General features: G+C 40.3%; 1 protein-coding gene across 7 annotated transcripts in view; it reads left to right on the top strand.

Annotated features, from left to right (window-relative positions):
- Positions 1 to 16300, top strand: part of camta1a (calmodulin binding transcription activator 1a) — a 1308418-nt gene that overhangs the window by 1168289 nt on the left and 123829 nt on the right. For 6 of the 7 annotated variants that reach the window (XM_072586310.1, XM_072586307.1, XM_072586309.1 and 3 more), the window contains one exon: positions 12015 to 12155. The exons of the other annotated variant lie outside the window; for it this stretch is intronic. In XM_072586310.1, coding sequence (XP_072442411.1) covers positions 12015 to 12155 — 141 coding nt within the window. The remainder of the gene's footprint in view (positions 1 to 12014; positions 12156 to 16300) is intronic. 7 annotated transcript variants of the gene reach the window in all.

Raw genomic sequence — 16300 nt, 5'->3', positions numbered from 1 at the left:
CCATCTATTCCAATGGTATCTCTTTACAGTACTCAAACACCAGAGAGAATTCCCTTCTCTATCATGTCTATAGGTTTGACTGCACTGCTGTTCTCAATTTCTGGTCTTGAGAGTCTGATGGCCTTTTCCTTCAGTATTCACATAACTGAGCTTAGATTTTCTCAGTTTCAAATAACCCCTTCAGGGTTTTAATGAAACACTTCCTGTCTGGAACTTTCAAACTACTCTGTCTAACTTGTCTGAACTAACTCCTTTGTCTAGGAGTTATCTACATCAACTGCAACCAAAAGCTTTTTAAACTATGGATGTTTCCTTCTAACTGAAAGCTGGCAAATGTTTTTTCAATGTTTACTTTGCTTGTAAAACTTAACCAGTGTAAACAAATTCTCATCAGCAGTCAAGGAAATTTCTTCCTCATCCCATTTTTGCAAAAAAAAACTCAGACCCAAAATACTGACAATCATTAAGCCCTTAAACACACAGACCAAAACCCCATTTGTCACTAGTTCAAAATCCAAACTCTGATATAAATTATATTAAATACATATATAAATCACACATCTTACATTACAAAGTACAGAGGAAATAGCCAAATGCCATATAGGGAAGAAAATCAGACAGACAATGCAGGTGTACCCTGTTTGCATTTTGCTCTTTACCTTGTATTTAATTCTGAATAGTGATGAAGCCAAAGATTCCTCTGGGAACACAGGGAGAGCCAAGTCTTCAAGTCATGGGTTCCTCAACTACACTGTGATGGAGAGAAAAGGTGTCCTGAAAGGATCAAGGATGGAATATATTTGGTGACAGTTAAATTGACCCATTGTACTATGAAGCATTCCACAGGACACCAAATAGGAAAAATGCAGAGAAGCAAATCTGGAGTGAAAGTGCAGAGATGGAAGAACTACAAAATATATTTGAATGTGCAAGAAAGTCTCCATGGTTAACTAAGGAAATTAGGGACAGTATCAGATTGAAAGAAATGGTGATAAATCCTGCAAAAATTCACAGCAGCACAGAAGACTGGGAAAGCTTTAGAAACTGTCAAATTATGGCTAAAAAAATGAAGAGGGAGTACGTGAGAAAAACTGAAGAAATATAAAAGAATATAAAAAATGTAAAAGCAGAGCCTTCATGCCTTAAAAGTGAGACTGGGGATTAATAATAGGAAACAAAGACAAGGTAGAAACTTGGAGTCAGTGTTTTGTGTCTCTGGAAGATACAAAACATATCCTTAGATTAGGGGGGAAAAAAGGGCAGAAGATAAAGCTCTTTGGGAATGGAACAAGCAGGGTGAGTAAGGGGGTATCAGTAAATGTAGTGTTTTGGATTTCCAAAAGATATTCCCAAGGGTGATACATGTAAGTGATATGTTAATGTAGATTGGGCAGTCAATGAACATGAAACAGTCAAGATAAATTAATCTTTTTTGGATTGCAGCTTATGGTCTGCCACTGGGTCAGTGCTGGGTAATGTTTGCTATAAGCAGTGTGGTTGCACATCAACTGTGAGGTTCTGCACATACCGACGCATTGGCTTTTCTTCTAGAAGCTACACAGAGACCTTGATGATCCACAGAGTGGAAATAAGCTTATACGGAACATTGGATCTGGGACCTCAATTATTTACAATCTGTATTAATGATTTGGATTAAGGGCCAGATTGGATCGTAGCATATTTGCTGATAATAGATAGGGCAGCAAATGTGAGATGACCTAGAGAGGCTGAAAAGGTTAACTGAGTGGGCAAAGATTTAGTGTAAAATGTGGGAAAATGTGAGGTTACTTACTTTGGCAAGAAAAACAGAATATCATTAAAATTGAGAGACAATGCAGCTTTCAGCAGTGCAGAGGGATCCTGTGCATGAATCTCTGTGCAGGTACAACAAGTAATTGAAAAGACAAATTGAATGTTGACCTTTATTGAGAGGAATGGAGTATGACAGAAGAGAAGTCTTGCTCCAACTGTATGGGACATTGGTAACACCACACTGGAGTGCAGTTTCAGTCTCCTTACTTAAGGAGGGATGCGCTTGCATCGGAGACAATTCAGAGAAGCTTCACTAGGCTGACAGCCGCAATGGTGGTGCTGCCTCACAAGGAAACATTGAGCAGATGAGCAGTTTGAGCAGCTCATCGAAGTTTAGAAAAATGTGAGGTGATCTTGTATAAACCTGGAGGATTCGAGGATGCTGATAGAGCAGATGCTGAGATGGTGTTTCCCATTATGAGGGAATCTAGAATGAGGAAGCACAATTTAAAACTCAGCTGCCTCCCATTTAAGATGGGGATGAAGAAGAATTTATTTCTCAGAGTGTTGTTAGGTTTTGGAATTGTCTTCTGAGATAGTAGTGGAAGTTGGATCATTAAATATCTTTAAATTTGAGTTAATTTTTAATGTCACAGCAGTAAAGGGTTGTGAGGGACAGGCAGAGGAAGGGAGTTAAGGCCACAATCAGAATAGCCATGATCTTCTTGAATGGCAGAGCGTGTGCTCTATTCTTCCTATTTCTTAAGATCATATGAACTGTAAATTCATGATAACAAGAGACTTAAATTAACATAATAAAAGCAGGGTGAGTAATAACATAAAGGGCAGGGGTGGTGAGAATTTGTAAAGTGTGTTCAGGAAAATTTTCTTAGAAAAAGAAAGCAGATATTTTGCTTCTATGTTAATAGGTGATTCCAGTGTCAATAGAGAAACATCTAAGGAACAGTGATCATGGTATCATAAGGTTGATGTCAACTATGGTAAAGGACAAGGAGTATCAAGAATGAGATGTGGTTCCTGGAGGTCAATCATCTCAGTTCTAAGACATTGCTACAGGACTTGCTCAGTGTAGATATTTTCCAATCAACATGTTCAGAGATGTTATCCCTGGAGCAAGTGGGACTTGAACCCAAACCTCCTGCTTCAAATGTTGGGATATTACCACTGCACCATGAGAGCCCACTCCCTCAGGGTTGTGTCCTCGGCCCAACTACATTCAGCTCCTTCATCAATGACCTTCCCTTTATCATAGAGATGTTCGCCAATGATTGCACCATGTTCAGCACAATTTGCAATTTCACTGTAACCAAAGCTGTTGAAATCTATTTTCTAATAAGACCTGGACAATATCCAGGTTTGGACTGATAAGTGACAAGTAACATTCGCATCACACAAGTGCCAGACAGTGAACATCTCAAATGGGAGACAATCTAATCTTTGCCCCTTGACATTAAATGAAATTAACATTGCTGAATCCTCATGATCAATATCCTAGGATTTTACCATTGACCAGAAACTGAACTGGACTAGTCATAAAAATACTTTGGCTACAAGAACAGGTCAGAGGCTAGGAATCCTGCAGTGAGTAACTCACCTCCTGAATCCCCAAAGCCTGTCCGTCATCTACAAAGCAGGTCAGAAGTATGATAACATACTCCCCACTTGCCTGGATGGGTGCAGCTCCAACAACACTCAAGAAGCTTGACACATACCAGGACAAAGCAAGCATCCTGCTTGACTGCTCCCAAATCCACAAGCATTCATTCATTCTACCACCAGTACCCAGTAGCAGCAATATGCACCATCTACAAGATGCACTGCAGAGATTCACAAGAGATCCTTTGGCAACACCTTCCAAACCTACAACCATTACTATCTAAAAAGCCAAAGGCTGCAGATCCATGCAAACACCAACACTTGCAAGTTCCCCTCCAAGCCACACACCATCCTGACTTGAAAATATATCATCATTCCTTCACTGTTGCTGGGTTAAAATCCTGGAACTCCCGCCATAATGGCATTGTGAATGAACCTACACCAAATGGACTGCAGTAGTTTAAGAAGGCAGCTCATCACCACCTGCTCAAGGGCAACTAGGGATGACAATAAATTTTGGCTAGCCAGCAATGCCCACATCCTGTGGATGAATGATTAAAACATTAAAAAATGTGGTGGCTATGGATTCCAAATGTGTTTGTTACTATGCCACAATAAATTTGCCAGCAAAAGTTGACTCTTGTTGAATAAAACAGTCGTTAACAGCATAGAAACAAACATGGCTATGTTATAGGAGGGAGAGAGTAGTAATGAGCACTTGCTTCTTGGACAAGAGAAAGGTAGTTAATGGGATTCCTCCTGTTGGCTGACTGTCGAGCAACCAATCATGATCACAAAGCAACAAACATCTCAGCCTGGTCCCAGCTGGAAACTCTCTCCTGCCTGGCAGTCACTCAACTTGGACAAAACCCTGAACCACTGACCCAATTCAATGCCAGGAAGCAAAAACTAGTGCCATTCCTCCACTTCTGGTGTACTTCCTGTCACTGGGGCACAGTGCTAGTGAGCTAATTGAACATTAAATGATCCTAATTCAGCAATATTTTGAAAAACAGACAGGGCAGTTGGGATGGGAAATAAAAATATTACATTGAGTCTTTTCCAACTCCTGAAAAGCAGAGACAGCTTTACTTTGTGTCTAATCTGTGCTGTACCTACATTAGACTGAGTAGTGGAAGCTTTACTGTGTATCTAACAAGTGTTACCTGCACTGGGACAATATAGAGAGAGCTTTACACTATATGTAATCTGTGCTGTACAAATCCAAAACAGAGGAATCTATACTCTGTATCTAATCTGTGTTGTACCAACAGAGGGAAGGTGTAGAGTGAGCTTTTCACTGTGTCTACTATGCTGTACATCTTGTGGGATAAAAGGTTTACTCTGTATCTGACACCTGCTATATCTGCCCTGGTCGTGTATATGCTGATAAAGAGGGCAGGGTTTGGAGAAATTGCAAAGAGAAAATGATTCTATTCTTAACTCCATTATAGCATCAATGAAAAATTGCAGACGTAGGGAAAAACTCATTCACCAGTAGTGAAACGGTGGCTCAGTGGTTAGCATTGCTGCCTCACAGTGCCAGGGACCCGGGTTCACTTCCAGGTTTGGGTGACAAACAGGGAGTTTGCGCATTCTCCCAGTCTCTGTATGGGTTTCCTCAGGGTGCTCTGTTTCCTCCCACAGTCCAAAGATGTGCAGTGAGGTGGATTAGTCATACTAAATTACCCCAAATATTCAGCAATGTGCAGGCTAGGTGGATTAGCTACGTTGAATGCAAGATAATAGAGTTAGGGTGGGGGCCTGGGTCTGGGTGGGCTGCTGTTTGGAGAGCCAGTGCAGTCTCGATGGGCCAACTGGCCTCTTTCTGCACTGTAGGATTCTGTGATTCTAAAACCTGCCCTCAGTAGTATATGCACGTGAGGAGAATAGCAGAAAAGTAATTGTAAACTATTAGCAAGACGTCAAAATAAAATATTCTTGTTGTAAGCTGTAATTAATGTAAGAAATTTCTGCAAATTTAGTGTGGATTTTCTGTCTCACTGTTCATTGGTTTTGTAAATGGCTGGAAGCAATGAAAGATTGTTTGAGCAACCATGTCCTACAGCACAGGATTTTTATTGATTTTCTGTCACCAATTTCCTTAGCTGACTCATTTCTCATCTGTCCTGAATATATTGAGGCTTGCTGGCTACAGTTCCACAAGAACAAACTGTCTACTACTGGTACCTCCTCCAGGTGTCCTTTCTGACATGTACTCACCAATCAGCACCCTAGGGAGTGTCAGAACCATCAGAAGATGGAAGAAAGGCACCAGTCATCCCTTTCTAACATTCAGCTGGGACAATAGTTCAGGATTTTGCCCCAGTTGAGTGGTTGCTGGGACCAGACTGATATGCTGTGCTTCATGATGGCACTATGGATTCAGGCAGAAAGACAAGCTGGAGGATTGACAGCATGGACAAAACCCATCTAATTTTTAACCCATTTAATTTGTTATTGGAGTAAGCTACTGAGTAAGCTATTGAGTCCCCTGCATTCAGCCTTTACTGAAATAATGGTTGATTTGTACCTTAATGCCACCTTCCTGCCTTTGCCAATACAAAGTGTCTAGTAAAAGCTATTGATCACAGATTTAAAATTATTAATTAGACTGGAAGCACTGCCTTCTGTGGGAGAGAGTGCCATGCTTCTACCGTGTTTCACATGAAGAAGGGTCTCCTAAGTCTCTCTGTTGAATGCTTTGGCTCCGATTATAAGTTTGTTTCCTCTTGACTCCCCCATGACTAGAAAACACTTTGCCACTAATGTAAAAAGAGGAAGTCAGACTTATATTTATCAGTCTTTCATTTATCTAAAATGTTTTATAGTCAATCAAACATTTCCAAAGCATAGTCACTGTTAAAATGCAGGAAGACCTTCAGCTAATTTAAGTACATACAAAGTCCCACAAATAGCAATGCTATATTTACCAGGTAGTCTGGTTTTGTGAAGTTTTACTGAGGGATAAATATTGGCCAGGACACCAAGGAGAACTCCCTTTCTCTTCTTCCAAATAACACCATGGCATCTTATACCTCCACCTGAAAGAGTAAGAGGTGCCTTATGTTATAATTGTGTCTGAAAGAGGGCACCTCTCACAGTGCAGCACCTTCTCAGTACTGCAGATGGATTTTCAGTCTAGTGTACAGGCGTGACACTTTAAGCCGTAAACATCTAAACTCCGAGGCATGTGTGCTACCCACTGAGCCATGGCTGACACTTTTGAGATAAATAGGCCACGGTGTACCTATCTTATGTACAAACTGTAGAGAACTCAGTGAAATCAATGAGAAAGTATTGACAGTAGGGTTATATAAAAAAAAATGGTGCAAGTAGTAAGCACCAAGTAATAGAAAATGCAAACATGAGACATTTAATGGATTGTTCTGATCAAAGGGTGAAACATGCACAAGTTAATTGCTGTGCTAGTAACTCGTGCCTATTTGAAAGTTTGGGCTAGTTAATGATTAACATAATTTGAACTTGTCTTGGAGATGCTGAAAAAGAATCCATTGTAAGTTTTGCACACGGAGCAGAGACCATTTTTTGGATTGCATTCAATAACGATGTGGAGTTCATTGTCTGATACACAGAAAGCCTATTACAGGATAGCTCAGGAGTAGAGGGACAGTGCATGTCAATTGCAGCAGTAGAGGCCCATGTGGAGGACATCCAGAGGTAGAGACATGTTCACTCTTTCTTCCTGTTCCTTTCTGCTGCTGGTGTTGTGTTGTGTCCTTCACCTGTTCTGCCTGAAGATGCAATGAGGTCCCTAGAAAGATACCCATGATCGAGCACTCCCTTTCTTTCACTGACACCAATACGATGTCTAATATGGTAGACTAACCCAGCACTTCTAGGTGAAGTCTTCAGATAATTTTCAGAATAAACCTTGGTAGCATGTTAATGTTGCAAGGACAGTGTCCGATATGTATTAAACTGTTTTTTCAAAACTCCACGAGTGAGTGAACAGTGGAAATTGATAAACTTTTAAGTAATGCAGCCACGACTAGTTCCTCCCAATCAGCTGGTTGTTTATAAAAAGGATTAGTTTAAATGCTAGCCACTAAAATGCTACACTAACTTGTTTTAATTGTCAATGAGCTACTTAAGGATTGTTTGACTATTCCTAGTGTAGATTTCAATTCTTTTAGCAAGATGACACCTTGCTGTAAAGGCAGTGTAACCAGTATTGCAACTTAAAACTCTGACTTTGTTATTTTGGAGGCTCTTTAGTATTCAAAATATCAAGGAAGATCACCTCTAACTACATCTGGCGCATGATAATTCTTATGCAGAAAATGGCTTCAAAATTCTGTATTGTATAATTTTTATTGACTGTTCACTTGTAATGCGGGTGCTCTTGGGGTACAAATGTTTCACAATTTCAGAGGGTACTAGCTACACATAACAATTCAGCGAGAAGCATCACCACACCAGGTAGGTTCACTTTACTAGTGCCAGCAGCAGTGACCAGATTCTTTCAGTCCAACATCATTGCTTCCAGTGGTGAGAACTGAACTCTGTAATTCATCCAGTACCAATACAATTCAACAAAAGCCAGCTTTTTTATGGATATTCGATGGATTTGGCTGTTTGCATGTGAGGCTCAGCTCAGTGTGTGTATTGTGATAAGGAATGGGTATAAATATCAATACTGGAAGTAGAATGTTTTTTACATATAATAATTGCATTTTCAGAGTTAATGATTGTCTTCAGTAGAACATGAAGAAATTATTTTGTGTCACATACACCCCAAAGGCAGTCTCGTCAGATTTACTAAAGCTAGTTGCTAACAATTAGCAGTACAAGTGCAGAGTACAAGTGGCTTTAAATCAAGATTAAATCTATTTTTTAACCTTCCTGTCAAACACTCCCAAAGCAGGTACGTTCAGATTAGATATAAACTAAAACTCACTCTGTACTATTCTGTCAAACACTCCTGAGGTTAGGGAGTTATCAGTGATGTGAAGGGAGTAGCTTGTTAGGTGAACTCACATTCTTCCTTCTCACCTCTAAAGATCCTCTCAAGCTAGTACTCCAGAGTTCTGTTTAAATATCTAGTGCCCTGAGAAAGTCTCTTTGTGTAGACTGCTGCTAAACTGTGCTGAAAATGTCTCGATTCAGCCCTAATGAATGTGACCCCATGTAAGCAGTGTGGCTTCCACATACAGCAGAGTGAGACCCTCCCACCACGTTTGGTTTTGAGACTCTGAAATGAGGGAAAGGGATTGACCAGTTGAAAAGTGTTCACCAAATAATCATGAACGTCATGGAACATCTTTTTTCCATTGTGTCTGAAGAGTAGTTCTTTGTTTTGTGTTCATGGCAATGGTTTACATCAGGTTTACAAGATCAATTTTAGCCACAGTACCACTGGCAAACTTAAGGAAAGTGAAGATTCTGTTCATATTCCTTTCCTGGGGTAATTTGAACCAATTCTCTTCCTCCATGTTTCTTCTGGCGCTATGTCAGATTTATTTGTCTTTATTTTTGCTGTGATTGAACAGAGTCTCCCAGTGGAGGAGCTTCCATAGGAGAGCAATGCCCTCTGGTGTGTGCCTCCTCGTGCTGCAGCAATTTTACAACTTTATAACATCAGTGTATGAGCAGCCATTGGGCAACAACAATCTTGATACAGCTGACCCATGAACAATTGTACATAGCACAGCTTCAGATAGTTTAAATGGCTAGGGAGGTGGTAGTTTAAAGAAGTTTGTTGACGAACAGGTTTGTGCTCTGTTTATTTGATGGATAAGAATGAAAATAACAGTTTTACTCTTGTGATTCTGAAAGTGATGAATAACATCCCAGGATGGGTTAGGTATAGAACACAGCTCCCTCCACGTAACCCTACTCAGCACTCACAGAGCAGGTGAGATACTGTGTAAACCTTCTTCTACATCTCCCTTCAAAGGCTCCCTGAACAAATACAGCACAGGTGAAATAAAGACCAAAGCTCCTTCTACACTGTTACAAAGCTGCGCCTCAGACTAGACATCATTTGAATAATGAGTGAGAGGGCCAACCTGGTTTAAGGCAGTTTTTGTGTTTTGCGAATTTGATAACTCGAAACTGCATTGAGATTGAAATTCATATAGGAACGTTATAGAGCAAACAGAAACAGTAAACCCAGATTCCAGATCTTAATGGTCAGTGCATCACCATAATTCTTATTTTATAAATTAATATTTGATTCTTAAATTATTCTAGTATAGGAGCAAGAGGTGAAAGAATTGGATTCTGCTAGTAATGTAAATTTCCTGACGGGACTACACTTCACAAATACTTCATCGATTGTGGAGCACTTTGTGACATCCTGAGGTCATGAAAGGTGCTAAATAAATGCAATTTTTTACCTTCCTATAGCAGTGGAATCATGAGTACCTGGATTTTCAGTGGGGATTCTCCAATGGGTGGTAGGTGGAATCACCTAAGAACAGGTGTACTTGGCTAGAAACAGCAGGTGACCCTGTTCTTACAGGTTTTCTGATGAAGGTTTTGAATGAGAGTGTAAAATGCCCCAAATCTTCCCAAAGCTACCAAGTAAGGAAAGTGCACTCATGAGAGCTCTTTGCTGTGGTTTAGTTGTGCCCATAATACATCCTCCACGGTCTTCAATATACCTATTATTGATGTCATAGAGTCATAGAGATATACAGCATGGAAACAGACCCTTCGGTCCAACCCGTCCATGCCGACCACATATCCCAACCTTTGACTCTGTCTAGAAAAATGGGTTCCAAGTGTCCGCTGGGATTTGGGGACAAGTTGAGGGGAAGGAGTGGATTAAGAAACAGTCTTGACATTAACAGTCAAGATCTTAGCCCATGAGAAAATGGAGGAACTAGACAGCAGACCATGCGCAATTTACACTGAGAGACTTGCATCAGATCTCCTGAAGTAACTGAACAGCCACAGGTAAGACTCCTAACAAGGGAAAACTCAAGGAAGTCTCTCAGCCAAAGAAAAGAGGCTATTCTTCCCATTGAAATCTATTCCTATTGTACCCATCTCTCCCATTATAGCCCTAATGTTTTGGTTTTGCTTCTATCAGCCGAACTGCCAATTTATTTAATGTTTCTTGTTCTAGCTAAAGCAATTCTGTGGTTTGAGTTGAAAGGAGAATTCAATTTACAGTTTCTACAATATTGCAAACTGGTTCATCTCTCAAAACTCTCAAGCATTCTGCTGAATTTTTTGTCAAAGTTCAACAAAAGGTAGAAAGAAACTCTTCACAAACATAAAATTACCTGGAGCCAGAATGTTTGCACTTTCTTAATTGACATCAACTTGAACTGTCCCAGTAACAGAGTCTGAACTGACCTCCAAACCAATCCAGTGTTTACTTCTCTGCAGTTGGTTCTGTAACTTCATTTATTCTCAGGATATCTTATTCCTGATCTTAAAGAGAGCTGGGTGCTGAAGTAGACGTTAGCATTGTTTAGCATTTTATTACTACAAGCTGCATTTGTACAAGAATACAGCACAACAGGTAAGAGATAATGTTACACTAAGATGAATTATTGGTCCCATCAGTTAGGAAATCTTGCCCAGTTTTGGATACCTTATTTAGAACGGGTATCATGGACAGGAAAGGAATGCAGTAAGAGATTTATTGAAATGATTGTCGGGAAGAAAGACTTGAGTTATGAGGGTACAATAAAGCAACAACATTCAACCAATCAAAAAGCCATCTGTTAAGGGGTTCATAATTATGAGAGGATTTATGCAGCATCTTTAACACATCTTGAGGTTCCCGATGCTGAGCCCCATGAGGAGATATAGGAACTCTTGGATAATTGGAGACAAACTCTTTGGGGCATGTGAAGGTATGGATACAGTTCTGGAGACAGAAAAATTAGGAATGTAAAAAGTGCTGGAATTGAAGGACTTCAGAGATCTTGGAGGATAGGGCTCAAGCGAGTAACAAGCTTTGGAAAGGCAAAGCAATTGATTTGTATGAAGATGACAATTTTTAAAACGGTAACATTGTTGGAACAGAAGCCAATGTAGGTTAGTGAATGCAGGATGATGGACTTGATGCTTATTCAGGCATATGTTGGGCAATAACATTACAGCTGTGGTTTTTAACAGTCAGGAAATCATACTACAGATGCATCTCAGTTTCTAATTCACCTTCATGATGGGCAAGATTACCTGCTGGAAACACAACGTTGGAAAATTAGCCTCTTTACTCCTGGATTTTCTCCCCCTTTCTATTGAGAGGAATTGGGCATCATTTCCAGAACCTGTGTCTAACAATACAGTCCACATTTTTCAACATGAGCCAGTTTATTGTGTACAGCTGGCAATCCAATGGTGTCACCAGAACTAAAGTCTTAATTGGCCATCCCAGTCTAAGTTGATGATCTTTACTCCATTTGATAACCACCTATCTGTGCCGCTGTCCTTTGAAGAGCTGAATCAAAATGGCAGCCACTGGCCATCAGTCTCACACTCTCCGCATCCCGTGATTGAATTTCTTCTCCATTTTTTCACGGTAGTCTTTAATCGGACTGGAGCACATTCAGAGCCGTCTTCTACCAGATGACACCCATTATTCAATCTCCACCCGTCCCGCCCCGCCCCACTCCAACGGTGCCAGGTGGTTTCTCATGGTGTCTGCATTTTTCCAACAGTTCACGGCATCAAGTGGACCTGCAGTAATGGGAACACCAGCGCTGGTTTCTCGGTGGAGCAGCTCGTTCAGCAGATCCTGGACAGCCATCAGACCAAGCCGCAGCCTCGCACCCACAACTGCCTGTGCACCGGCAATTTGGGTAGGACTGACCAGGGGTAACCCTTCCAATTAGCGCGTGGCTCTTAGTGGTTTGAACTTTCGAAAATAGTTTTATGGATGTTATTTTCCATCAAAACTGCCCAGACCCACACCTTCCCCTTGCCCCCAAAGCTGCTGACTCCTTGTTGGAGTACATCTTCACAAATACCATCAACCCACTCTGTTCCCATCATGTGAGTCCAGACAGTGAGAGTTGGTGCATTATTCCATCTTGGTACCTATCAGAGATGAACTTGATCTTGTCCTCATCTGTTGGGAGACAGATTCCCTTTGAATGCTCTGCTGCAACTATATGATTGCCCTTGTTTACTGTTTCATTCATGATGTTAAAGGCAAAGTGACCAAGGAGCTCCCAAATTCACCTCCTAATGTCATACAGACTGTTCAACAGGGCTGAGGTGAGCACAGAATAATCAAGCCTCAGCTGCCCCACACCCTCACCCAGGTGCTTGGAGACTAGGAGTACTGCCCCCAAATATTGCCCAGAATAAAACCAAAAAGAAACTCATTAAAGTAGCTTCTTTCTTGACTTCAGGATATGCTATTACCACTTTACAGTGAATGAGGTATCCTTGAAGTGTTGTCTCTGGGGAACATGACAGCTAACTTGAGCACTACAAACTCCCACTAACTGCAACGTGTCAATATATTATACAATCTGACATCTGTGTTGGCCAGGAAACTGGGGAGAACTCCCCTACTTTCCTTCACATCAATGCTGTGGGATCCTTTGCATCTACCTGAAAGAGTAGAGGGGATTGTTTTTAACATCTCTTCTGAAAGACGTCATTCCTGACAGTACAGTGTTGAGGGTTCATTCTGGGTTCTTCCCAATGTGTAGAGATCTTCATTACATCAAACTTTAGTACTTCCTCTTGTAAATTGGGAGGGTCTGTGGGCACTATGAGAATAGTGAGGGAATTGGTGGTAACAAGCCAGGATAAGGGGAGGTGTTGGCAGGAGGAAAGGTGTTGAAAAGGTGGTGTTTGTGCAACAGCAAGGCTAAGGGATTGGTTTTGGGGAGGGAGTAATCAGACATAGGTGATGGTGGGCTTAGAGATGGTGATTAGTGAAGCTGGAACAAGTTGAGGGTGTAGAAGATTTTGGAGGTGGGGATGTGGGCTGATAAGAGGATGCTTTTTGTGAACAGTGAAGTTTTTGTACTCAGTCAACCCGGTTAATGAGCAGAAACCTGTGTAACATATAATGTTGTCGCACTGTCATACCCAGGAATCGTTTCAAACTAATAGTTACTGACAGTCTCATTAATAATAATCTTTAAATGTAAATAGATACTGGTGAACAGTTGCAAGGAGATTTTACTTATAATTTACTCCTCATATCTGTAGTGTTCTTAAACATTGAAGATCAGGTGTCATAAATTTAATAAGCGCACAATTACATGTAATTATACACTTTAAAAGGCTAGACTTACAGCCACAATGTAATGGAGTTTGATTGGGGATTCAAATGTGTTGGCAACACCCAATCATACATATATAATACCTTTACTACAGTAAAACATCTCACAGGAGCAATAATCCAATAAAATTTGACATTGAGACATATATAAGGTGACAAACGTTTAGTCAAAGAGGTAAGTTTTAAGGAGCTTTTTCAAGTATGAGAATGAGGCAGAGGAGCTGAGTGATGAAATTCTGGAGCTTAGGGTTCATGGTCCTGTTGAAATTTGCCTGAGATTGCTGCTAATTACAACCATGAGTAAACCCAGGCTACATTTGAGATTGATCACCATTCTAAACTGAGTTGGATCAAGATAGCATTAGAAAGGGAAAATTGTGGAAACAACTAAATGGAGAACAGTGCTGATATAGTGCACTGAAGGATGATGAGATGATGCTAAAGATGAAAATGCTAAGAGTTTTGATGAATTGACGAAAGACTTGATACCTGTTATGATCCCAACTGATGTTATTAATGGACAGGTTAGATGCCAGACGGAAAGCTAGCTTGATAGATCATGCTTTGGTTTCAACAAAGTGGTTTCTCACTGAAACATAAGAACACAATGCTACAGACAATGCTTTAATAATAGAAGGGAAGTTTATTAGTAAAAGAAATGAAGTTAAAATTGATTAAACCAAACCATCTGCTTATAATGCAAATTAAAAGGTTAAAAATATAATTCCAAAACACTCCTTTATAAGTTGAAAATAAGCAAAATAGCTTTTGTTGAGTGTCCAAAATACAGCCCTGGTACGTTATCCATAAACCACTAGCATAACACTCACACTGGAATCCCTTTATCTAATATCTCGTCACTTACGACTTCAGCTTTTAGACTGGAATTTCAAATAGCTTCTTTCTCAAGCCTTTATACATCTGTTTAAACATGCTGAGCTTTAGGTAATCAGGGTTTTAAACCAATACCTCTGGCCTGAGACTAACACGATTCACTCTAAGGTAACTTTGTTCTCTCTATATCCTTACACTCTCGGGAGCGCTGCTCTGTATATCGATCCTGTTCTAAGGACTCAAAGGACTGCTCCAAACTCAAAATAAAAAATTGAAACCAGAAGTCCTGTTCTCGAAGGTATGAGTGTTACCCTTAAAGTTAAAATTATTCCAGAATTCTCTCACAAACCCTTGAGGCCCCATTATTTACCTTGCTGCTTGCAAAACTAAAATCTTATCGAAAATAAACAAACGTCCATTCGTGGTGCACATAAACCCATTTACTCTAAACCAGGCTTAAATTTTTTTTAAATTGTAAGCATTCCTGTAGCCTTGGTGTTTTTAAAAATAAAAATACCATGGCTACAGAAATACTTACAAATTAATTCTTAACTTCAAACATACAGAACACCTACTAGTTACTAACTCAGAAACCAGAAATCCAATTTGCAAAAAATAATATTTAATCTCTCAGTTTACATTACCTAGTTGAAAAGGAGGCAGCTTAGTCTAATGGTTTATTTCAATTGCTAAAAGTCTGTGGGGCTTTTTAAGAATTTAAAGGATTTTTTTTCTTTTTTTTAGTGAGGGACTCCAATTTTATGTGATTGAAAGCTGACGAAGCAGCTCAGAATCAAGAAATTAATACTTGCAAAGAGATGCAATTGGAGACAGACTCTCTTCACAGTCAAAAATCACACAACACCAGGTTATAGTATAACAGATTTATTTGAAACCGCAAGCTTTTAATATCCTGCTCCTTCTTGAGGAAGGAGTGGGGGCTCCAAAATCTTTTAGTTTCAAATAAAGACCTGGTGTCATGTGATTTTTGACTTTGCCCACCCCAGTGCAGCACTGGCTTCTCTACATCATCTCTTCACATAGTCAAAGGAGAATCTGAGATAAGAGTTATACCTGGAGCTATTCCTGGAGTTGCTTCGGAGTGGGCAGAGGGAGGGCATTATCAACTGAATTTAAACTGTTTGTGGGAAAGTGACCACCTACACTCCCTTCAGCCACGGTGTGAGCTGTGAAGTGGCCATGGATTACACTTGCACCACCCCCCAATACTCCCCACAGCCCCAAAGTCTGAACCAACATTACATTTTTCCTGAATATGCAGTCAAGAAATTACAACTCAATGTTTTGCCACAGTCATACCTTCTGGCAGGGGTGAAGGTACATCTCTCAAAGAGATAGAGTTAAAGAAAGGAAGAACTTGTATTTACAGAGGAACCTCGATTATCTGGCATTCCATTAGCTGAATATTGGATTATCCGGCAAGTTTCCAAGTCCCGATGCTTGGCTAAACTATGTTATCAGGCATTCGATTATCTGGAATCCGATTAACCAAATGAAATACTCCCTGCTCGTGTCCTTTGGATAATTGAGGTACCTCTGTGTATAGGATCTCTCATGGCTTCAGAGAGTCCCAAAGCATGTTAGAGAAAACGCGGTGCAAGACGCAGTTGTTGTACAGGGAATGTGGCAAGCATATTGTACACATCAAGCTCCCACAAACAGCAATGTGATGACATTATTCACGATAATGACTGCATCATGTTTTCTTTTTTTAAGTGGTGGTTGTGGAACAAACATTGGCCACGACACTGAGGACTCTTTTTCAAAATAGTGACCATGAAAGTTGTTGCATTAATCTGAGAGGGCAGACAGAGACTCAGCACTATGTTTTTGTCATAAGACGATATC

The sequence above is a fragment of the Chiloscyllium punctatum genome, chromosome 16 (assembly GCF_047496795.1).
Source record: "Chiloscyllium punctatum isolate Juve2018m chromosome 16, sChiPun1.3, whole genome shotgun sequence".
Lineage (NCBI taxonomy): Eukaryota > Metazoa > Chordata > Chondrichthyes > Orectolobiformes > Hemiscylliidae > Chiloscyllium > Chiloscyllium punctatum.
Note: the sequence above shows the minus strand (reverse complement) of the source record. Positions and strands in the feature narration are given on the sequence as shown.